Source organism: Anomaloglossus baeobatrachus, chromosome 1, assembly GCF_048569485.1.
Source record: "Anomaloglossus baeobatrachus isolate aAnoBae1 chromosome 1, aAnoBae1.hap1, whole genome shotgun sequence".
NCBI classification, from domain to species: Eukaryota; Metazoa; Chordata; class Amphibia; order Anura; family Aromobatidae; genus Anomaloglossus; species Anomaloglossus baeobatrachus.
The window spans coordinates 67,028,004-67,053,783 of record NC_134353.1 but is presented as its reverse complement, the minus strand read 5'-3'; the positions used below and the strand labels follow the sequence as shown (position 1 = coordinate 67,053,783).

The 25,780-nt window shown below is 45.1% G+C and overlaps 1 protein-coding gene across 1 annotated transcript in view; it reads right to left on the bottom strand.

Annotated features, from left to right (window-relative positions):
- Positions 1-25,780, bottom strand: part of GRK4 (G protein-coupled receptor kinase 4) — a 316,373-nt gene that overhangs the window by 67,761 nt on the left and 222,832 nt on the right. The window contains exons 3-4 of the mRNA XM_075346835.1: positions 22,123-22,235; positions 15,854-15,931 (exon numbers count right to left, since the gene is read on the bottom strand). Coding sequence (XP_075202950.1) covers positions 15,854-15,931; positions 22,123-22,235 — 191 coding nt within the window. The remainder of the gene's footprint in view (positions 1-15,853; positions 15,932-22,122; positions 22,236-25,780) is intronic.

The window sequence follows — 25,780 nt, the reverse complement described above, 5'->3', positions numbered from 1 at the left end:
CACATTAAAAAAAAAAAAAAAGTCATTTAATTCTGAGATAGTAGATAGATAGACAGAAGAATAGATAGAGGGATAGATAGATAGACAGACAGATAGAGGGATAGCTAGAGGACAGATCGCTACATTTCCCACGGTCGGCAGTGAGTTCACATTACCGGCCGTGGGAAATGACCGGTAATTACCTCTGCTGTCTGCTGCTTTCATTCAGCGCTGTTTCTGTGACAGTCGTGGCTGGATGTAAGCAGCGCAGGACCTGTGGATTACGCCGGAGCTTTGGTACGGGAGGGGTTAATAAAATGGTGAACGAGGCTTGTTTGTTTTATTTAAAATAAAGGATTTTTCTGTGTGTTTTTTCACTTTACTTACGGGTTGATCATGTCAGCTGTCACATAGACACTGCCATGATCAAGCCTGGAGTTAATGGCGGTGATCCACCACCATTAACCCCTTGTATTACCCTGCTGCCACTGCTACACGGCGGCAGGAAGAGCCGAAGACACTCCGGTAGTGCCGCATAATGCATGCGACAGTGCCGGGGCACCTGCGGCTGATATTCGCGGCTGCCGGAGGGGGAGTGAGGCGGGGGACATTAACCCTGCCCCTCTCCCTCCCCAGCCTGAGAATACCGGGCCGCCGCTGTGTGCTTACCTCGGCTGGACGGTAAATATACAGCGGAGCCCACGTTCTTTGTTTTCTATATTTCCGTTTTCTTTCAATGTGTGTTCTATGTGTCTGTGATGTCTGTGTCCTGTGTCTGTGATCTATGTCTGTGTTCTATGTCTGTGATGTCTGTGTGTCTGTGATCTGTGTGTGTGTTTACTCTCTGCACGGCTTCCTCTTCCTGTAATGACATCACTTCCCTGCAAAACCGCAGACAGGCGATGTACATTACCGGAGGTAAACCGCGAAATACCGCAGGGAATAACGCAGGAAAACGCAGTGAACCGCACAGAATTTGCTGCCTGCGTTATTCCCTGCGCGATTTCACGATTAACATTGGAGTCAATGCAGTGAAATCCCGCAGCGATGTGCGGAAAAGAAGTGACATGCACTTGTTTTTGCTGCGGGATTTCCGCAGCAAAACATGCAGCTGTCAAATTCCGCCCAGTGCGCACAGGATTTTTTTTCTCCATAGGATTTGCTGGTGATTCACTGCAGAGATGTTATGAACATTTTCTGCAGCGAAACATGCAGCAAATCCGAGGAAAATCCGCGGCAAAATCCGGTAAGTGCGCACAGGGCCTAAGGCTTCCTGACTCCCCTTTCATATGTTCTACCGCCCTCTCGTGGCCTTCTTGTTAACAGCTCTTTGGAGTTGTTTCTCCATTTTGTTTCAGTGCCCCCACAAGTGGAGCGTGACACCAGACACCAATACTACCAAGGAAGAGGGTATGGAATAATTGTCAGCCAAATAATCAAGGGCCACTATGGGAGGGTAGACAACATTTTACATAGCAGCCAATCCCAGTGGTTTCATGATTATTAGAGTTAATTAATTAGGGTTTGCACCACATATGAAATCGAGCGGATGAGAGTGAAGCTGCAAAATTACTGGAGATTTTTTATTTTTTTTTTAATTTTGTGAGGAATAAGGTTAAATGGACTGTACCGAAAGATCAATCTGAAAATCAAAATTCATAATAAAAAAAAAATAAAACATGAAAAAAAAATTCTAGAGAAACCAGTTGTGTTATTGTCCTAGCGGAGAGTATTTATGTGAATACGAGAGCAGAACAGAAGACGTCATATCAGCCAAGTGGAATGTGCTTCAGTTTACAATATTGTATTTCCATACTTGTATTCTCAAACCCGGGAGCATGCAATTACATCTCAGATTACCACCAGACAAAAAAAAAAAAAAAAATTAAAAAAAAATATACAAGCTACACACCTACCACAATCTGCATTTTCTTTGTAATTTGTCTTTTGGGTAATAGTTTGTGAGCTTTGATTCTGAGCCAAACTTTGAAAAACACACTCAAAATTAATTTCCTGTTGCTGTTGTACTTGGCTAAAAACATCTGGTTAGGATTTCGCAGGACTTGGAGGGTGAATTACAGACGAGAGTCGCAACGTTCCACGATGTAGAGGGCAAAGAGTGGTCTAAGGAGGCTTTAACGCGAAGACATCAGACCTGGAGAGCACAGATGATAAATACACAAACAAGGCTCTGAGCCGTGAAGGAGCACGAATGTCGTCACCGCAGTCAGTCCGATCTTGTCATGTCATCTAACACATATACCCAGCCAACCGCCTCGCCATCAAGAGCCACCGGTGGAGGTTTAGGTCCCAAAACACATTAAATACAGTCATGGCCGAAAGTGTTGACACCCTTGAAAATGTTCCAGAAAAACAAGTATTTCTCCTAGAAAATGATTGTGATTACATGCATTATACACACACGTTTATTTCCTTTGTGTGTATCAGGCTGCTTTCACACATCCGTTTTTTGCTAAACGGCACAATACGGCGCTTTGCAGAAAAAACGCAACCGTTTTTTTGCCGCTGGTTGCGTTTTTTCCGCATAGAATTGCATTAGCGCCGTATTGTGCCGCATAGCCTTGCGTGCGTCCGGTTTTTGCCGGATGCGGCATATTTAGCCCATGCGGCGGCTGGATGGAACGTTGCCTGGCACGTTTTTTTGTGCGGCAAAAAAAACGCATCGTGACGGATCCGGCGCGATGCGCCGCAATTTACAATGCAAGCCTATGGACGCCGGATGCGGCGTCCTGTGGCAAAAACCCCATCCGGCCGCCGGATGCGTTTTTTTGAACTGCGCATGCTCAGTATCAAGCCGCATCCGTCAAAAAACGGACGGGCCGCATGGAAAAACTTATGCAACGGATCAGTTTTTTTCGCTGCATCCGTTGCATTGGTTTTTGAGCCGGATTGAGCCGCACTGCAAAAACCGGATGTGTGAAAGCAGCCTTATAAGAACACAAAAAAGTGAAAACAAAAACCACAAAACAGCAAATTGGACACGATTTCACACAAAATCACAAAAATGGGCCGTATAAAATTGTTGACACTCCTCTAAATATTTGGTTGCACACCCTTTGGAATAGATGACTCCAATCAGTCGCTTGCTATAACCATCCAAAGTCAAATCAAAGTGCCTTCATGGGCACACACGTTTATAGTTTGCCATTCTTTACATCCTGCACTTCCTGATGACTATATCTTTCCCAAGAGACAGAGCAGTATTTGTCCTAGAGCTCTCGCCCTCAGTACCCACCTTCTTCACCAACAAAACACCTCCTGAGACTCCTATACAGTGTGTCCACCCATATCCTGTCCACCGCCATTAACTTGAGAACGGCGGCAGCTATAGGCATAGAAGTGGTGTCTAGGTATAGTAAAGTAGCCATGGGCTACGCAATGAAACCACCAATAGCGCCACCTGGTGGAAAACAACGGAGTTAGTATTTTTATCTCAAACAGAACGAGATAGAGAAAAAAAGTGAATTACAAAGTTGTCGGGCATCATCAATTCAATACGAATCAACACCTTGCATACAGAAATGCTATGATTAGAATGTGTAAAACTCACAAGGCTGCGGATGTGAAGCGATACCTCATGGAGACCTTCCTACAAGTCATTGGGTATGGTGGCTGTGTGGAGTGGCCTCCGCTCACCTGACCTGACCCCACTGGACTTCTTTCTGTGAGGTCACATCAAACAGCAGGTGTATGCGACCCCTCCACCAACATTGCAGGACCTACGACGACGTATCACAGATGCTTGTGCAAACGTGTCACCTACCATATTGCACAACGTGCAGCAAGATACAGTATGCTGTCCAGAGGCCAGATGGACGTTGCAGCTGATGGAGGCCACTTTGAGCATCAATGTTAAATGAGCACCATATGCGTGACCAGCATTCAATGTTTTGGGGGGGGTCATGGGTTTCATATCATAGCATTTCTGTATGCAAGGTGTCGATTCGTATTGAATCGATGATGCCCTACAATTTTTGTAAATCACTTTTTTTTCTCTATCTCGTTCTGTTTGAGATAAAAATGCTAACTCCGTTGTTTTCCACCAGGTGGCGCTATAGGTGGTTTCATTGCGTAGCACATGGCTACTTTACTATACCTAGACACCACTTCTATGCCTATAGCTGCCGCCGTTCTCAAGTTAATGGCGGTGGACAGGATATGGCTGGACACACTGTATAGTCTCAAAATGGATAAATGAATACCAACACAGTTTCTTCTTCCCAACATCTCTCCCATTTCAACTAGTATGCACTGTCCTGATACTCTCCTGTAACTTGTCAGGTTCCCTGTGCTGACATGGGGTCACGGGTGACAGACAGTCATGTGATTTCTGGTCACAGCGTTTGGCTGCGCAGAATGCTCCCTGACTTTCCATAGTCCATGCTGTCAGTATTCATTGGCAAAGGGAGCTTTCCTGCGGGATTCATCTCTCCCTTTTGGACCCAGCAGGAGCTCGCCTTCCACCCAGCTGTTCATTATCGATATTCCCTTGGTGTTTAAATACTCCTTCCTTCCTTCCTTTGGACTGGTGCTGGTGATATTTTCAGTTCCTTCAAACTTAGGTTGAAAACAGGTGGTTTTTACTCCTCTGTGGCATCATTGCTGAACTCCTACCTGAGTCATCTAACGATACGGAGTTCATGATTTACCCCCTGTGTGTCCTGCTTGTGTTTTCTATAGTTGTTTAGTGAGGTTGAGGAAGAACTCATCCCATCCATTTCCTATTTGGTGCCCAGCACTAGGGATACCTAGGGTCAGGTATCTGGCTCAACACATTGGTGTGGAACCCATCTAGGGTGGTGAGGGACCCCAGGAACCACCTGTAGGTTTAGTCAGTGGTCACCATCTTCCCTCTCCATAGACACAGGGTTTCCCTTCCCTTTCACCGTGTGCTTGGTACTTCCCGGTACCTAGCGTGACCCATGGACACCACACAGAATTGGTGTACTCTAAAGGAGCAATGAGTGATATAATGTATACAGCAATTCATATGTAATCTAGCACTCTGGGACAACCAGCTTCATCCCCTCCGGGCAAAGTCACAAGTTGATCAGATTACCCATTCTGTGCTGCAAAGTGCTCTCCTTACATACATCGCTAGTCACTATAAGCTTGCCTAGGATCACTGGCCACACCTACAGTGACACCACCAGCTGACTGCAGAGCTGATGGCAGAGCAGTTCAAAGCACAGATCGGAAATCTTTACTCTGTGCTTTAAACGGTGACAGCTCAGGAACAGAGTAGAATTTTTAACAGCAAGTATATTATAAAGTTTCTTCATTTCTGATAGCCTTTATAATGCTTTCATAATCCACAAGCAGTTCAAAGCACAGACTGGAAATCTTTACCCTGTGCTTTAAACTGTGACAGCTCAGGAACAGAGTAGAATTTTTAACAGCAAGTATATTATAAAGTTTCTTCATTTCTGATAGCCTTTATAATGCATTCGTAATCCGCGAGCAGTTCAAAGCACAGACTGGAAATCTTTACTCTGTGCTTTAAACGGTGACAGCTCAGGAACAGAGTAGAATTTTTAACAGCAAGTATATTATAAAGTTTCTTCATTTCTGATAGCCTTTATAATGCTTTCATAATCCGCGAGCAGTTCAAAGCACAGACTGGAAATCTTTACTCTGTGCTTTAAACTGTGACAGCTCAGGAACAGAGCAGAATTTTAACAGCAAGTACATTATGAAGTTTCTTAATATCTGACAGCTTTTCATAATCTGTGTACCCTAAAATCCCTTTAATAGTTTTTCCTCCTTTAAAGAATAAAACTACTCGCTTTCATCACCTTTTGGATACCCTTGAATCATAGATTTTAGGAGAGGCAAAAGTGGCTATATTTTCCTTTGGATCCAGCACATTTCATGGGTTAGTATTTTGCATATTTTATTATTACAAGGTGTGAAATGCCTGAAGCACGGTCTAAGAGGTTTCCACAAGGGTTTACATCTAATTAATGACTTCACCATATGTTAGTGTACTAGTGCCCTCAACAGCAAATGAAAAACTACTTGAGACTATGAGTCACCTCCTCAGGATTGTTCACGGGATTCCTCTAACCACACAGTAGCAGAAATGACAGCTGGGCATCAATAAACACCTCCGGGTACTTACAGCTTGTGGTAGACGAAAACCACTGACCTCTCAAGTCAATGTCAAGGGCAAAGGCATTGGTATTTCAGTGTTGCAACAGATACAATCAGCCCAACTATGTCACACAGTAAAGTTTACGGAGTATTCTTCAGGCCTGGAAAGTTCTGTCCACAAAGGCATTAAATAAAGGGGATTCCACAAGACGGCTTTTTCTGCCAAGTCAATCTGACATGTCTGAAACTGATGTTAATGGGGATCCGAATGCACATGTGGCCGCCACGCCATTAAATCACTCAAAATTACCGAAACCTACAAGTGCTCTCAGTCCTTGAAACGTAGCAGCCATGCTTACATGACTTGTTCTGGACATCTGCTCCTCACTTATATGTCCCCTTAGGATACGTCTGACAGACAGAGAAAAAAAAAATTAAAGAAAGCCTTACACATCGGGCTCCTGTGGAATACAAGTAAAATTCAGCTCCGCACCGATCCATTTTCAGATAGAAGTCTTTTTAGTTCAAGAATATAAAATGACAAGATGTGACGGCGGATGCGTTTTGAGAGAAGAACTCTTAATTATTGATTAAACTTTGGGCTCCTCTACATTAAGATTTTGGTCAGAAAATGATTGTTCGACGTCATGGAGAAACAACAATTTAGACCGGGGTGAAAAATTAATTTTTCTTGGGGGGGAAGGTGACTGGTGTGAAGGCCAAACCAATAGACTGAAATTAATTCTGCGCAATATCATATTAATTATGATTATTTTGTATACATTATATCCCTTAATATTGAGCAGAAGTATGCTGACATCCCCATATACCATATGAGCTTGCACACAGCCCCCTATATACGGTTTGAGCCCACAGACACCTATATACACTATGAACCCCAACACAGACCCCCTATATAGTATCAACCCCAAAACAGACCCCTATATACAGTATCAACCCTCACACAGACCCCCTATATACAGTATCAAGCCCAACACAGACCCCCCATATACAGTATCAACCCCAACACAGACCCCCTATATACAGTATCAAACCTCAACACAGACCCCCTATATACAGTATCAACCCCCAGACAGACCCACCATTTACAGTATGAAATCCCCACACAGACCCCCTATATACAGTATGAAACCCCAATACAGACCCCCTATGTACAGTATGAAACCCCAATACAGACCCCCTATTTACAGTATCAACCCCACACAGACCCCCTATTTACTGTATGAACCCCACAGACCCCCTATTTACAGTATGAAACCCCACACAGACCCCCTATTTACAGTATGAACCCCACAGACCCCCTATTTACAGTATGAAACCCCACACAGACCCCCTATTTACAGTATGAACCCCCACACAGACCCCCTATATACAGTATGAAACCCCACACAGACCCCCTATTTACAGTATGAACCCCCACACAGACCCCTTATATACAGTATGAACCCTCACACAGATCATCTATTTACAGTATGAGCCTCACATACTGTATATAGGGGGACTGTGTGGAGGTTCATACTGTATATAGAAAGGCCAAGTCCCCACACAGTTCTCTATATATGGTTTGAACCCCCGCATAACCCTTTATACACAGTATGAGCTCCCACTCCAAAGTATCCCTATATACACAGAATAAGCCCCTACACAGCCCCCCATATACAGTATAGGTGAACCACACAATCCCCTATATACAGTATGAAACCCCAATACAGACCCCCTATTTACAGTATCAACCCCACACAGACCCCCTATTTACAGTATGAACCCACAGACACCCCCTATTTACAGTATGAGCCTCACATATACCGTATATAGAGGGACAGTGTAGACGTTCATACTGTATATATAGAAGCTACGTCCCCACACAGTCCCCTACAGTTTGAACTCCCACATAACCTCTATAAACAGTATGAGCCCTCACATAGCCCCATATATATGTATGTGTATATATATATATATATATATATATATATATATATATATATATATATATATATATATATATATATATATATATATATATATATATATATATATATATAATTATGAACCTACATACAGCCCCATATACAAATTGAGCCTCCATAAAGTCTCACTATGTACAGTACAGTACATAATCTCCCTACTTACAGCATGATTCCCAACACAGTACCCCTATATACAGTACAATATGAATCCCACACATAGCCCTTAATATACAGTACAGGCCCCACAAACAATTTTTGCACAGTATAAGCCCACACATAGCCCCCTAGATACAGTATTATCCCTCACATAGTCCACCTATATACAGTATTAGACCCCCACATAATCGACCTACAGTATATACAGTAGGAGTCTCCACATAACCCCCTATAGACCAAGTAAGCTCTTATATAGTCCCCTATATACAACATAAGCCTCACATAGCCCCCTATACACAGTTTGTGCCCCCCATAATCCATCTATATACTGTATAAAGCTCCTCACATAGCCCCTATATAAAGTACAAGCCTCCATATAATCCACCTAAATATAGTATTGGCTCCGCCCACATAATCCATCTATATACAGTAGGAGGCCTCATATAACCATTTATATACAATGTGAGGCTCCTACATAGTCCCCTGTATAAAGCATGAGCCCTCATATAGTCCCCTATATGCAGCATTATCCCCCACATAGAATCTCTATATAATTATTATATACACTAGAAGGTGGCCCGATTCTATGCATCGGGTATTCTAGAATTTACGTATTGTGTAGTTCATGTATGATTTTTGTTATATATATATATATAGATGTTGTTGTGTGTAGTTACCAAGTGTTTGTGTAGGGGCTGTACATGTTCTGGGTGTTGTCTGGGTGTGACGGGGGGTGAGAGCGGTGTTGTATGTGTGTTGCGTTGTTTGTGGAGCGCTGTGTGTCTGTAGCGTTGTGTGTGTGTTGCGCGGTTTGTGTGTGTGTGGTGTGTTTTGGGGGGAGGTATGTTTTGTGCAATGTGTGTGTTGTGCGGTATCTGCGTATATTTGTGTGTGCCGCGGTGTTTGTGTGTTGGGTGTTGTGTGTGTGCAGCGTTGTCTGTGTGTGTGGGTGTCTGTGTAGGGCAGTTGTTTGTGGTTCCCAGTGTGTGTGTGTGTGGTGTGTGGTGTGTTGTGCAGTGCGCGTGTGTGTGTGTGTGTGTGTGTGTGTGTGTGTGTGTGTGTGTGTGTGTGTGTGTGTGTTGGGGGGAGGTGCGCACTCCCAAACGTGCTCCATCCCCCATGCAGCGCACTCCCCATCGTGCTCCATCCCCTATGCTGCGCACCCCCCATCGTGCTCCATCTCCCATGCTGCGCACTCCCAAACGTGCTCCATCCGCCATGCTGCGCACTCCCAAACGTGCTCCATCCGCCATACTCCGCACTCCCCATCGTGCTCCATCCCCAATGCTGCGCACCCCCCCATCGTGCTCCATCTCCCATGCTGCGCACTCCCAAACGTGCTCCATCCGCCATGCTGCGCACTCCCAAACGTGCTCCATCCGCCATACTCCGCACTCCCCATCGTGCTCCATCCCCAATGCTGCGCACCCCCCCATCGTGCTCCATCCCCCATGCTGCACCAGCATCAGCCTCTCTGCCCCCAGCATCAGCTTCTCTGCCCCCAGCATCAACCTCTCTCCTCCCAGCATCAGCCTCTCTCCTCCCAGCATCAGCCTCTCTCATCCCAGCATCAGCCTCTCTCATCCCAGCATCAGCCTCTCTCCTCCCAGCATCAGCCTCTCTCCTCCCAGCATCAGCCTCTCTCCTCCCAGCATCAGCCTCTCTCCTCCCAGCATCAGCCTCTCCTCTCTGTCCCCAGCATCAGCCTCTCTCCTCCCAGCCTTCCCCAGCATCAGCCTCTCTCCTCCCAGCCTCCCTCCTCCCACCCTCCCCCAGCATCAGCCTCCCTCCCCCAGCCTCCCCCAGCATCAGCCTCCCCCAGCATCAGCCTCTCTTCTCTCAGCCTACCTCTCCCAGCCTCCCTCCTCCCAGCCTCCCTCAGCATCAGCCTCCCTCTCCCAGCCTCCCCAAGCATCAGCCTCCACCAGCATCAGCCTCTCTCCTTCCAGCCTCCCCCAGCATCAGCCTCCGCCAGCATCAGCCTCTCTCCTTCCAGCCTCCTCCAGCATCAGCCTCCCTCTCCCAGCCTTCCCCAGGATCAGCCTCTCTCCTCCCAGCCTCCGTCCTCCCAGCCTTCCCCAGCATCAGCTTTCCCCTCCCAGCCTCCCTCAGCATCAGCCTTCCCCAGCATCAGCCTCTCTCCTCCCAGCCTCAGCCTCTCTCCTTCCAGCCTCCCCCAGCATCAGCCTCTCTCCTTCCAGCCTCCCTCAGCATCAGCCTCCCCTTCCCAGCCTTCCCCAGGATCAGCCTGTCTCCTCCCATCCTCCTTCCTCCCAGCCTCCCCCTCCCAGCCTCCCTTAGCATCAGCCTTCCGCTCCCAGTCTCCCCCAGCATCAGCCTCCCCAAGCATCAGCCTCCACCAGCATCAGCCTCTCTCCTTCCAGCCTCCCCCAGCATCAGCCTCTCTCCTTCCAGCCTCCCTCAGCATCAGCCTCCCGTTCCCAGCCTTCCCCAGGATCAGCCTCTCTCCTCCCAGCCTCCTTCCTCCCAGCCTCCCTCAGCATCAGCCTTCCCCTCCCAGTCTCCCCCAGCATCAGCCTCCCCAAGCATCAGCCTCCACCAGCATCAGCCTCTCTCCTTCCAGCCTCCCCCAGCATCAGCCTCCCCAAGCATCAGCCTCCACCAGCATCAGCCTCCCTCGTCCCAGCCTCCCCCAGCATCAGCCTCCCCCTCCCAGCCTCCCCCAGCATCAGCCTCTCTCCTCCCAGCATCAGCCTCTCTCATCCCAGCATCAGTACTCACCTCCGTGACAGCCGTGTCAGTTCGGGGAATGCGCAGGGGGGGAGGGGGAGGGGGAGGGGGGGGGGGGGGGAGTACAGTACTCACCTCCGTGACAGCCGTGTCAGTTCGGGGAATGCGCGGTGGGAGGGAGGGGGCGGGGCCAGAGCTAGCGTGCATTGCGTGAGGGGGGCGGGGCGTGGCCGAATTGCCAATGCCTGCAGGGTGCCGGGGCGAGAGGCCAATCTGTGGGGGGGGCGGAGCCTGGGCGAGCGGCTGGCCAATCCGTGTGGGGGCGCAGCCTGGGCGAGCGGCCAATCCGTGTGGGGGGGCGGGGCCATGGCGAGCCCAGCGGCCAATCAGCTTTGTGTCACCGTAAGGACACAATTTTGGAGCATGACAGACAGACAGATAGACAGACAGATAGGACAGACAGAATAAGGCAATTATATATATAGACTAGGAGCCCTCACATAGCCCCTTAAATACAGTATGAGCCCTTCATAGTTCTTATATACAGCATAAACTACCACATAGCCCCCTACATACATTCAAACATAACAAAAAGAAAAAAAAAAAAGCCCAAAACAAGACTACTCCCCTCACTCCTGTTTCCCCGGCGCTCTGCTCTAGTCTTCGGTGCACTGACGCTGAAATGTCATCGTTACATCTGCTGTCTCAAACGCTGATTGGTGGAAAAAGGATCCGGTGACCTCTCCTCCACTAATGTTTTCACCACTACCTGCATCCTGAAGAAGCAGATAGCGGTGATGTTGGGCGGTGATATCGGGCAGGGGCGGTATTGGTGAGGCCCAAGAACCATTGTTTCAGCACTATGGCTGTCTCAGTCCACGGGTCGGACTGGAACAGGGACAGATGTGGCCGGGCCCAATGTGGCCAGAGGACCAAATGTGGCCAGAGGGCCGGACTGGAACAGCCAGAGTGCCATATGTGGTCCATGAGCTGCACTTTGCCCAGCTCTGATTGAGACCATATCCAGCCCTCCCTACTCATACACTTCCGTACATCTGCATGGCATCCAAGTCCATCACAATCCAAATCATCTTCTCTGTGTTTCCATTCATTTGAATGCAATTAGACGTTAAAACATGGATACAAAGCTAAGTCGAGCAATTAATACAGAGCACAGTGAAGCGTACAGCTACATGAATGGAAACAACTGGAAATATGCTTTCCGAAAGTGCACCTAAAGCAATCTACTGGAAAAACTCTTAGGCTTTAAGACTAAGTGGGTAATCTAAAGTTTCAAATGTAGTGTTAAAAAGGTTGAGAACCATAAATGGGTAAAATTGCAAAGTGCTTGGAAAACAATTTGACAGTTTACGGCTTGTTGCATGGTTAGAGGTGGCCAGTCTCCCAGGCAAGGAGAACAGCTCTAATGAGGTCATTTTAAGGAGTATTCGCGCGCTGCTCTGAAGCTGGTCGCATCCGGCCACCATCCACCAACAAGGCCCTTGAGTTCCTTCGATGCCGCAGAAACAAAAACAACCTTGGTTTACACCATCAGAGAACCTAAGTTTGGGCCAAGGGCCATCCGACAATCAGAATTATCAATTAACAGGAGCACACCAGAAACCCTGGAGTAAGAGGAGTGGTGCATTCTTGAAGATGGATAATGTGAATAACCTAAGTGTGGACACTGGGCACTGGGTTTTGTGGGGTCAATCTGTGAAAAAGCTTTTAGTGCTCTGCACCAGGCCCTGTCTGGCTAATCTATGCACCATCTATTTGGCCACTGTACACCAGATTCTGTGGGCTTAGTTGTCCTAAGAAACTGGTGTACAGTTGCCACACAGAGCTTTTTTGGAGATTAAGCCCTAAGAAACTGTTGTACAGTTGCCACATAAATCTTTTTTGGAGATTAAGGATTAAGAAACTGGTGTACAGTTGCCACACAGAGCTTATTGGAGATTAAGCCCTAAGAAACTGGTGTACAGTTGCCACACAGAGCTTATTGGAGATTAAGCCCTAAGAAACTGGTGTACAGTTGCCACACAGAGCTTTTTTGGAAATTAAGCCTTAAGAAACTAGTGTACAGTTGCCACACAGAGCTTATTGGAGATTAAGCCCTAAGAAACTAGTGTACAGTTGCCACACAGAGCTTATTGGAGATTAAGCCCTAAGAAACTGGTGCACAGTTGCCACACAGAGCTTATTGGAGATTAAGCCCTAAGAAACTGGTGAACAGTTGCCACACAGAGCTTTTTTGGAGATTAAGCCCTAAGAAACTGGTGTACAGTTGCCACACAGAGCTTATTGGAGATTAAGCCCTAAGAAACTGGTGTACAGTTGCCACACAGAGCTTATTGGAGATTAAGCCCTAAGAAACTAGTGTACAGTTGCCACACAGAGCTTTTTTGGAGATTAAGCCCTAAGAAACTGGTGTACAGTTGCCACACAGAGCTTTTTTGGAGATTAAGCCCTAAGAAACTAGTGTACAGTTGCCACACAGATCTTATTGGAGATTAAGCCCTAAGAAACTGGTGCACAGTTGCCACACAGAGCTTATTGGAGATTAAGCCCTAAGAAACTGGTGTACAGTTGCCACACAAATCTTATTGGAGATTAAGTCCTAAGAAACTGGTGCACAGTTGCCACACAGAGCTTATTGGAGATTAAGCCCTAAGAAACTGGTGCACAGTTGCCATACAGAGCTTTTTTGGAGATTAAGCCCTAAGAAACTGGTGCACAGTTGCCACACAGATCTTATTGGAGATTAAGCCCTAGGAAACTGGTGCACAGTTGCCACACAGAGCTTTTTTGAAGATTAAGCCCTAAGAAACTGGTGCACAGTTGCCACACAGAGCTTATTGGAGATTAAGCCCTAGGAAACTGGTGTACAGTTGCCACACAGTGCTTTTTTTGGAGATTAAGCCCTAGGAAACTGGTGCACAGTTGCCACACAGATCTTATTGGAGATTAAGCCCTAGGAAACTGGTGTACAGTTGCCACACAGAGCTTATTGGAGATTAAGTCCTAAGAAACTGGTGTACAGTTGCCACACAGAGCTTATTGGAGATTAAGCCCTAAGAAACTAGTGTACAGTTGCCACACAGATCTTATTGGAGATTAAGCCCTAAGAAACTGGTGTACAGTTGCCACACAGAGCTTTTTTGGAGATTAAGCCCTAAGAAACTAGTGTACAGTTGCCACACAGATCTTATTGGAGATTAAGCCCTAAGAAACTGGTGCACAGTTGCCACACAGAGCTTATTGGAGATTAAGCCCTAAGAAACTGGTGTACAGTTGCCACACAAATCTTATTGGAGATTAAGTCCTAAGAAACTGGTGCACAGTTGCCACACAGAGCTTATTGGAGATTAAGCCCTAAGAAACTGGTGCACAGTTGCCATACAGAGCTTTTTTGGAGATTAAGCCCTAAGAAACTGGTGCACAGTTGCCACACAGATCTTATTGGAGATTAAGCCCTAGGAAACTGGTGCACAGTTGCCACACAGAGCTTTTTTGAAGATTAAGCCCTAAGAAACTGGTGCACAGTTGCCACACAGAGCTTATTGGAGATTAAGCCCTAGGAAACTGGTGTACAGTTGCCACACAGTGCTTTTTTTGGAGATTAAGCCCTAGGAAACTGGTGCACAGTTGCCACACAGATCTTATTGGAGATTAAGCCCTAGGAAACTGGTGCACAGTTGCCACACAGAGCTTTTTTGGAGATTAAGCCCTAAGAAACTGGTGCACAGTTGCCACACAGAGCTTATTGGAGATTAAGCCCTAGGAAACTGGTGTACAGTTGCCACACAGTGCTTTTTTTGGAGATTAAGCCCTAAGAAACTGGTGCACAGTTGCCACACAATGCTGTTTTTGGAGATTAAGCCCTAAGAAACTCGTGTACAGTTGCTACACAGTGCTTTTTATGGAGATTAAGCCCTAAGAAACTGGTACACAGTTGCCACACAATGCTTTTTTTGGAGATTAAGCCCTAAGAAACTCGTGTACAGTTGCTACATAGGTCTTAATTTCCAAAAAAAGCACTAAAACTGGTTACCACACACAGCTTAATCTCGAAAAATCTCTGTGTGGCAACTGTGCACTAGTTTCTTAGGGCTTAATCTCCAAAAAAGCTAAGAAACTGGGGCACAGTTGCCACACAGAGCTTTTTTTGGAAATTAAACCTTAAGCTTTTTGTAACAGCATGCCACACTGGAACCTAACTCCAACAGCGTCCTATCCCTGCGCTGATCAGAGCAAAATGGCTGTGCAACACATGCTCTAGCCAACGTGGTGCACCAGCCAATCACATCCATGCCAATACTTGGCATGACTGTGATGGCTTCAGAAGTGCCCACACAGAAGAAGCTTCATGATTGGCTTCACTGTAGCCTTTCAAGAAGCTTTATTCGGATGGAAAACCCGAACATGAATGTACAGTTAGAAGTCAGAGTTTGGGTTCAAGATCCAGACACCCGGGGGTTCGGTACGAACCCTTGACTTTAACAGTTTGGGTTCGCTCATCCCTAGCCGCGACCTTATGATATGCAGAGAGTTCCAGTCTGGACACGGTTGGAAGTCCTGGTCTACAGTGAAGTGGCCCGATACGAGCGACGGTGTAAAGAAGAGGGACGGATGGCGGGCGGCCAAAAATGGTGAGTGATATTTTATTTCCTGGCCTTGTTCCAACTTCCATATATATTCGGACTATGAAAAAACCTACAAAACGTACGAATCAATTAAAAAGAATGACATTTCACCACCACAAATAGACAAATTTCAATGGCAAAGACCCTGCAAAGGATCGAAGAAAAAGAGAAACCGCTTCAACAAATATAGGATTTTGTACTATGAAATAGTATATTATGTCAAAAACGATAAATTATCTGATCAAGCAATTATCTGATCAATATTAAAAAGGGACTCACCCCGTTATTGAAGTAGGTATCCAAAACCTTGAGACCATGATCTTTACGCTTCTCATCTGAGGCCACCTCATATTCTGCCTAAAGAGGGAAACAATCAAGTTTATTGGTTGAAACCCAAAAACATAAAAAAAAACATAATAAAAAAAACATAAAATAAATTATAGACAGTTGTAAAATTTGTTGAAAATGAATAAAGAAACAGTTTTTGATGAGGACCACCTACAAGGATCTCATACTTAACACGTGCAAAAAAGAGGTGTCTGCAACATATTCCAGGCCTTCACATAGGTGTAGTAGATTAGTTTTGATCACTGGCAGATACAGACAGACGAGGGCCCCTGTGCAAGAACAATATTTGGGCCCTTTGTAGCTTTAGAGCTCCTCATAATGCACAATTCCACCTGCTTTGAATGAAGAATATCTTGATCATAGGGCGATCTGCTCCAATTGCGGCAGCAAGTGATGTAATATTCTACAGCGCCACAGTAGGAGGAATAAAGCATTACATCATTCTTTTCTCAGGTCATATCTGCCTATATAATGCAACATCTTGGGCCCTGCAGAGATTCCGGGCCCTGGAACGAGGGAAAGAATTCACATATCCAAAGAATTATGGAAACGACGGGTACAAATAACCCATTTTTAGGGGATGTAATGCTTTATCAGCTATACCCTTACCTATGTAGATTATAGTGGATACTTGTGAGACCCGAATAGCAAATGTGTCAACTTGTACAATTTTGTTTGGTTTTTTTTTCTGAGCCAATAAGGTGTTTAGCGAGGTTATCTACACACAATCATCTGTGGAATCTGATCGAGGAATCTGGCACCGAGCGTTCCATTTCCCTATAGCTCCTCCACAGGAGAAATGAGGCATTACACCTTTCCAATTGACATGAATGAGCTGGCTATATAATGTACGGCTGTGCTGTCCTTCAATAAAAGAGCTGGTTTTTAGGGGTTGCACAGGACTTCAAAATTAATGACCCATCTTTATGGCCTATTTAGATGGGCCGATCTTGGCTCATTAGCAAGCACCAGTCGACTACAAGTGCATCTCCATAAATTAGATCAAAAAGTTAATTTCAGTAATTTAATACAAAAAGGGAAATTCATATATAGAGTCATTACACACAGAGGGATGTATTCCTATATATTATATAGAGTCATTACACACAGAGGGATCTATTCCTATATATTATATAGAGTCATTACACACAGAGGGATGTATTCCTATATATTATATAGAGTCATTACACACAAAGGGATCTATTCCTATATATTATATCGAGTCATTACACACAGAGGGATGTATTCCTATATATTATATAGTCATTACACACAGAGGGATCTATTCCTATATATTATATAGAGTCATTACACACAGAGGGATGTATTCCTATATATTATATAGAGTATGTATATAACAGTACCATAACACTACAGCCCCACACACAGGCGTGGTCATCCTTGGATGCTACAAGTCAGCTCCCACCAGTGGGATTTGTTATCGGTGGAGGCGCTGCTTGTTGGATCCAATATTGATGACCTATCTGGAAAATAGGCCATCAATTTCGGTTTTACACAACCCCTACGTCTAAGGACCCCCATGTAATAGCTCAAAATTTCCAAATACCGTATTGCAAAACAAACCCTACATGACTGACATCTACTGGCTGCAGCCATTCCGGTGGTAATACTAGAGCTGATGACATATCCCAGGGTACCTAAATTAACTTTGCCTTGTTTTTGGAAAGTTTACACTGATAAATGTGTTTGGTGAGGAAACGTTGGAGCAGCGTCTAAAGAAATGCCCCGAAAAAATGTGCACAGAGGCCAAACTTCTGGAGGACATCCAGTCCCGAGCTGATGGGAACACATAAGACTAAGCAGAATTACATATTCCTGACTAAATCTACAAAGCTAATAAACGTATGCAGAATCATTAAATAACCGTTCAAGACATGTTTATGCAGCGCAACGACTTGACGGAGGTGAAAGTTAGGAACCGACGGGCACGAGTGCAAAGATTTCGATGGTGACCTTCATTACCAGGAATTCCATGTGTCAGAGAGGGGAGGGAAAAATGTCAAATAACACTTGAAATGTCAAATATAACTAATTGAAATAAAACATAAAAACTATATCAACCATGGCCAGGATTTCTACTGTCATTACATAGTTTTTCACACAGTTGGCTAATCCTTTTCCTAATAAAGTTATTCCCCCAGGTGTTTTATTTTTCACAAATCACAAACGCTTACTTATTGGTATTATACAGCCTTGGCCCAATAATGTTTTTTTCTTGCACCTTAGTGTATTTTTTCTTCTCTTTCTGCCTCTTTATGCATATAGGTTCACACAGTCCCATTCATAAACTGCTAAAACTAAACCAGCACCCTGCTTCTTCTCAGTGCTGCAGACCCCTCTCTCCCTCTCCTGTGTGCTCTTGACTAACCCCACTTATCAAACTAATCTAAGTGCAAAAATTTGGCTTAAGCCTCTGTGTACTCTGCCTGAACAATCTTTATCTTCTGTTAGCTACATCAGTATAAAAGTGCAGCGGGTTTTTAGATCAATACTAGTTGCTCATCTCGCCAACACGCCACAATAGAGGTTGTAATAACTAGATAGAACTATCTTCTGCCATGTGAATCAAGAAAGCAGCATTTACAGTTTCACATCAATAATCTGAAATATGCAATATTTAGTGCAAGAGAGTTTAAGGGAACCTGTCGGGTGCAATATGCCCCCAGAACCACGAGCAGTTCTGGGTGCATATTGCTAATCCCTGCCCAAATGTCCCTGTATACACTAGCATAGATATTGAGATCTTTAGAAAAAGTATTGTTTATTAAAAACTAATTAGGCCAGGGACTTGTCCCACGGGCGTTCGTTCCCTTGGCTAGTAGGCCCACACAGCATGGTAGCACGCCACTGTGAGCGTACTATTATGCTAATGAATGCGCAGCGACGCCGCACATACCTCAGTCTTGATGGTGGCCTGCGTAGGATGGATGTGCACTGCGCATGATCTAAAGTCCTCAGCACTTCCGGTCCTGCGCACTATACCTAACTGAAGTCGGGAAGCTTACACCCGCCATCAGTTTAGTGCGCATGATCGGAAGTCGATATTTAGAAATACTTTTTCTAAAGATGTTTATGTATGCTGGTGTATACAGGGACGGTTAGGCTGAGTGGGCTGGAAAGTTGCCAGAGTTTGTATTATCATCTACCAAGGCAGAACATGATTCTGCAGCTCACACCGGCCAAGAAGTGATTTGGTTAAACCGGATTAAAGGATTTTGGTGAAACACAAACTCAGCCACCTAACAGGTTCCCTTTAAACTTGCTGTCAGCATTAAAAAGATGAATAACAGAACCAAGAACAAATTTAGTGGACCCTCATGTAGTTAGGCTTGTTTACTGTGATTCTTACAAGACGACTAAGCTTGAAGGTTGAAGAATTCAGGACTATGATGGGACAAAGGCAGGGTTGTCACAGTCCCAGCCTTAGTTCCTATTGCTTAGATCAAGTATTCATAAATGTTTGGAGAATTTTATAGACATTACCTGTTCTGTTAAGAAACCTTTTCAGCAGTCTCATTATCATCACAGACAGAAATACAATGAAAAGTACCAAAGTACAGTGCTGGCCAAAAGTATTGGCACCCCTGCAATTCTGTCAGATAATACTCAGTTTCTTCTTGAAAATGATTGCAATCACAAATTCTTTGGTATTATTATCTTTATTTAATTTGACTTCAATGGAAAAAAAAATAAAAAAAAAATTGTCATAAAGCCAAATTGGATATAATTCCACACCAAACATAAAAAAGGGGGTGGACAAAAGTATTGGCACTGTTTGAAAAATCATGTGATGCTTCTCTAATTTGTGTAATAACAGCGCCTGTAACTTACCTGTGGCACCTAACAGGTGTTGGCAATAACTAAATCACACTCTGAGCCAGTTGACATGGATTAAAGTTGACTCAACCTCTGTCCTGTGACCTTGTGTGTACCACATTGAGCATGGAGAAAAGAAAAAAGACCAAAGAACTGTCTGAGGACTTGAGAATCCAAATTGTGAGGAAGCATGAGCAATCTCAGGGCTACAAGTCCATCTCCAAAGACCTGAAAGTTCCTGTGTCTACGGTGCGCAGTATCATCAAGAAGTTTAAAGCCCATGGCACTGTGGCTAACAAGTTCAAGCTGCCCTGCAGTCCGAGGGTACAACAGTGTCAACCCGTACTATCCGTCGGCGTCTGAATGAAAAGGGACTGTATGGTAGGATACCCAGGAAGACTCCACTTCTTACCCCGAGACATAAAAAAGCCAGGCTGGAGTTTGCCAAAACTTACCTGAGAAAGCCTAAAACGTTTTGGAAGAATGTTCTCCGGTCAGATGAGACAAAAGTAGAGCTTTTTGGGAAAAGCCATCAACATAGAGTTTACAGGAAAAAAAAAGGCATTCAAAGAAAAGAACACGGTCCCTACAGTCAAACATGGCGGAGGTTCCCTGATGTTTTGGAGTTGCTTTGCTGCCTCTGGCACTGGACTGCTTGACCGTGTGCATGGCATTATGAAGTCTGAAGACTAACAACAAATTTTGCAGCATAATGTAGGGCCCAGTGTGAGAAAGCTGGGTCTCCCTCAGAGGTCATGGGTCTTCCAGCAGGACAATGACCCAAAACACACTTCAAAAAGCACTAGAAAATGGTTTGAGAGAAAGCACTAGAGACTACTAAAGTGGCCAGCAATGAGTCCAGACCTGAACCCCATAGAACACCTGTGGAGAGATCTCAAAATGGCAGTTTGGAGAAGGCACCCTTCAAATCTCAGGGACCTGGAGCAGTTCGCCAAAGAAGAATGGTCTAAAATTCCAGCAGAGCATTGTAAGAAACTCATTGATGGTTACCGGAAGCGGTTGTTCGCAGTTATTTTGGCTAAAGGTTGTGCAACCAAGTATTAGGCTAAGGGTGCCAATACTTTTGTCTGGCCCATTTTCGGAGTTTTGTGTGAAATGATCAATGATTTGATTTTTGTTTCATTCTCTTTTGTGTTTTTTCATTGCAAGCAAAATAAATGAAGATAATAATACCAAAGAATTTGTGATTGCAATCATTTTCAAGAAGAAACGGAGTATTCTCTGACAGAATTGCAGGGGTGCCAATACTTTTGGCCAGCACTGTATTACAAAGCTGGAGGCAGATAATGCAGGATCCACCACTGACAATAGTTAATAAAAAGTGAAGAGAGCGAAAGAGGAAGGGTATAACAAAAAAGACAAAACGGGGTGAAGCGAGGAGGCTCGATTGAAAGGCAGAAAGGAGTGTAGGAATAATGGAAATGAATGATGATAAATGAGAGGGGAAAAAAAAGGAGAGAGTAAAAACAAAAACGTAAAGAAAGGAAAAAACTGAATAAATCAGGGAAAGGAGAAAGAAGGAGGAAGAAAGGAAAAAAGAAATATGGAAAGAATGAGGAGAGAAAGGGAAGAAAGGAGGAAAAAGAGAGGTGGTCATTTAAAAAGCAGAAAGTAGTGAAGGAATGAATAATAGAAATGTCTGAAGAAAAATTAGAGGAAAGAAGGGAGAGAGAGAAAAAAAAAAAAAAGCAAAAGACGTAAAGAACAGATTGGAGAAAGGGGAAAAAAAATGGAAGGATTGGGAAAAAGGGAGGAAGGAAGAGAAAGAAGGAGGAAGAGAGGAAAGAAGAGATATGGAAATAATGAGAAGAGAAAGGGAAGAAAAGAGAGAAGAAGAGGAAAAGCGGGAGAAAATGTGGAGGGAGGGAGAAAACATGAGGGAGGGAGGGCGGGAGGAATGAGATATGGAAAGGGAAGAAAAGAGGAAAAAGAGGAAAGGTGGGAGAAAATGGAGGGAGGGAGAAAATGTAAAAAAGGAAGAGAGCAAATTTAAAAAAAAAAAAGAAAGGAGGAAATGTGAAGGATGGAAGAAGGGAGTAAGCAAGGCAAGAAGGAATAGAAGAAGGGACTAGGGACTAAAGGAGATAGGAAAAAAGGAACATATTGCATTGCAGTAGGTGGAAAAAAAAAATTAAAAAAAAAAAAGAGTAAAGGAAGAGGGATATATGGAGGGAAGTAGAGAGGAAGAAATGGAAGGAGGGATGAAGGAAAAAAAGAAGAGATGATGAAAAAAAAAAAAAAAAAAAGGGAGAAAGACGGAAAAGGGAGGGTAGTAGAAGAGGAAAGCCGCTGAAGAAAACGACAGACTTAATGAATAAAAAAAAAAAAAAAAAAAAGCTTACCACAGCATCGAGAAATTCAATGCACCTCTTCAGCTCCGGCCGGGTGTCACAGAACTGTCTGAAGAGAAGTCTCCCGATCGGCTGCTTCTCACATACGCCTCTGTAGTCTCTTTCTGAGGATTAGAAAATGAAAAGGAATTAGCTTGATATTACATAACACCAGAAAGAAAAAATACATTGCACCTGGTGAAGACTCGCAGTGCTCAGAAGGGTCCTCAACACATTTGGGGGTGACCTTCAGCTGACTTCATACATTATTTACTTTTCTCGTTTGGCTATACACCTAATGACCTGTAACCGAGTCACATTCAACTTATTTATAGGACCATCATTTGCATCAGATCGAGCTCGGTGTATACGCCAACAAAAACAAAAATCATCTTCTCTGATGAGAGATGTTGGAGGTCAGCTCCTCCAACAAGGAAAAAAGGAGCAACAAATAAGTATCCTTATATTAAGATTGACTTCTAAATTAAAAGCAAAACACCCCAACAGCGCCACACCAACAGCAACCACACCAAGAGCGCCACACCAACAGCAACCACACCAAGAGCGCCACACCAACAGCGCCCACACCAACAGCGCCCACACCAACCCAACAGCGCCCACACCAACCCAACAGCGCCCAGACCAACCCAACAGCGCCCAGACCAACCCAACAGCGCCCAGACCAACCCAACAGCGCCCAGACCAACCCAACAGCGCCCAGACCAACCCAACAGCTCCCAGACCAACCCAACAGCGCCCAGACCAACAGCAACCACCCCAAGAACGCCACACCAATAGCGCCCACACCAACCCAACAGCACCCACACCAACCCAACAGCGCCCACACCAACCCAACAGCGCCCACACCAACAGCAACCACCCCAAGAACGCCACACCAACAGCAACCATACCAAGAGCGCCCACACCAACCCAACAGCGCCCAGACCAACCCAAAAGCGCCCAGACCAACCCAACAGCGCCCAGACCAACCCAACAGCGCCCAGACCAACCCAACAGCGCCCAGACCAACAGCAACCACCCCAAGAACGCCACACCAACAGCAACCATACCAAGAGCGCCACACCAAGAGCGCCACACCAAGAGCGCCACACCAAGAGCGCCACACCAAGAGCGCCACACCAAGAGCGCCACACCAAGAGCGCCACACCAAGAGCGCCACTCCAACAGCAGCCACACCAACAGCAGCCACACCAACAGCAGCCACACCAACAGCAGCCACACCAACAGCAGCCACACCAACAGCAGCCACACCAACAGCAGCCACACCAACAGCAGCCACACCAACAAGGAAAAAAGGAGCAAAAAAAATAAGTATTCTTATATTAAGATTGTTTTCTAAATTAAAAACAAAACATACCAACACAACAGCAGCATCACCACACCAACACAGCAGCAGCACCACCACACCAACACAGCAGCAGCACCACCACCACACCAACACAGCAACACCACCACACCAACACAGCAACACTACAACACACCAACACAGCACGAGCACCACACACCAACACAGCAGGAGCACCACACACCAACACCACCCCAGTAGCAAACACCACACCAACAGAAAGCACCGCAAAACAGCACACCAACAGCGCAACACACCAACAGTGCAGCAACACACCAACAGCAAGAACACACCAACAGCAAGAACACACCAACAGCAAGAACACACCAACAGCAAGAACACACCAACAGCAAGAACACACCAACAGCAAGAACACACCAACAGCAAGAACACACCAACAGCAAGAACACACCAACAGCAAGAACACACCAACAGCAAGAACACACCAACAGCAAGAACACACCAACAGCACCCTCAACAACAACGTCTAAGTTCTGTAAATGTAAATCTACATGTAAATATAACTACCCATAAAAAATATTTTGCTTTACTTTTTTCCCCACATATATAGAAAAAAAACAAGGTGACTGGCTTCCTGGTAATTGTGGTTCATTATGAAAACCGGTCTAGATGTCAACAGAAAAATGAAACATTAAAAAATAAAAATAAAGCAAAATAATTAATATAATTGCCTTAATTGGAGGCCTACAAGTCACATACGATTGGTGAAGTTGAATATTTAAAATAAATAATAAAGGATAAAAAAAAGGGCAACTGATGTGTAATATCGGAAAAGTCTAACGCAAGGTACGGTAAATGCATTTTTTGTTTTGCATCACATCCCATTTACAAGAATCACTTCTGTGTAGGATGACTTTGGAAATAGCACCAGACAGGTCTGTGTCAATGCTTTAATCTCTAAATATTTCAGTGAGCGGTGCGGTCAGATAGCTGCATGCAGTCTGCGGCGTCTAAGACTCGGGCGGTGAGCGCTATCCACACGTCAATGGAAAAATTAAAAAAAAAAGGATGTGGCATTTAAATCAAACAGGGAGAGAGGCCTTATTAATATTAATATGTATGATATGAGAGTCTCAGGTATGAGGAAACCATTCATTACCGCAGACGGAGAGGAATGTATACCGGCGCACGTCACCAGCTACAAATTACCTACATTTGCTCACCGTGACTTGCAGCAAAACTAAAATCCTGTTGTCGCTTATGAAATACACTTCAGATATTAATGTTGACGCATAACATTATAAATGACGGAACGTTAAATAAGAAGTGAGAAGATTGATAATCCTACTAAAAGCTCCACTTACTCCCTTTGCCAAACCAAAGAGTGGCACCTGCTAGGCTGGTACTAGACTGACGCAGATGTAAATAAGGCCAAAATAAGGGATGTGCAGACAGCCCCTACAAATATAATGTTTAATGAGGTCTATGAGCGAGGACCAAAGCCTTAACGACAGTGTGTAAACGAAAATAAAACCTCTCACATATACCTTACAACTAGACATGTAGCCACTGTCGCTCTGGCTGACATGGCCGTATAAGCCATGTCGGGCCATTAATTTTATGTAACACAATTAAGAGTTGAACAAACCTATTCACGCATCCAGCATCCTCGGCCCAATGTCACGGGTGTGTCACGGTTGACAGACAACCCTGTGGTGTCCGGCTGCAGAAGGTCGCTGCGTTGGTGTCATGAGTATCTCGCTCGGGGGAGACCCAGGATGAATCCAGTGTCTAAAAGTCACAGTGCCTCACTGATGGCAGATCCACTGGTATTTAATGACAACTCCTTCTTTGTGGTGCTGTAAGGGTGAAGCTCCCTCTCCTGCCTGGCTGCAGGCTTCAGCTGTCAATCTCAGGTGTGGCTCTTTGGGATCACTCCCCTTCCCTATTTAAGGGATGTGATCTGATCACATGATGTCTGTGATAGAAACTGAATCACTTATTTCTGTGGTCCACTTTCGAAGGAACGAGCTCTGGAAGAAGTTTGTCTCGTTGTTTGTAGCAGTGGTGTTTGCTGCACTGAGGCCGCCTGGAGTGTGTTTTCCTTGCATGTCTATGTCCCCTGTTTGTATTCCTTCCCTTGTCTTTCTGTATTGTAGTGGCGAGTCTAGTGAACTTGTCGGCCTTCTCACTAGGCAGGGTAAGTTTAGGGCCAGCTGAGGGTCCAAGGTATCCTGCTCGCCAACAGGTTGAAAGAACCTGTATAGGGACGCTAGGGAGCTCAGAAGTCAGCTTGAGGTGAGTTCAGGACGTGCCCCCTCACCCCTCTCCCTAGCGGCAGGG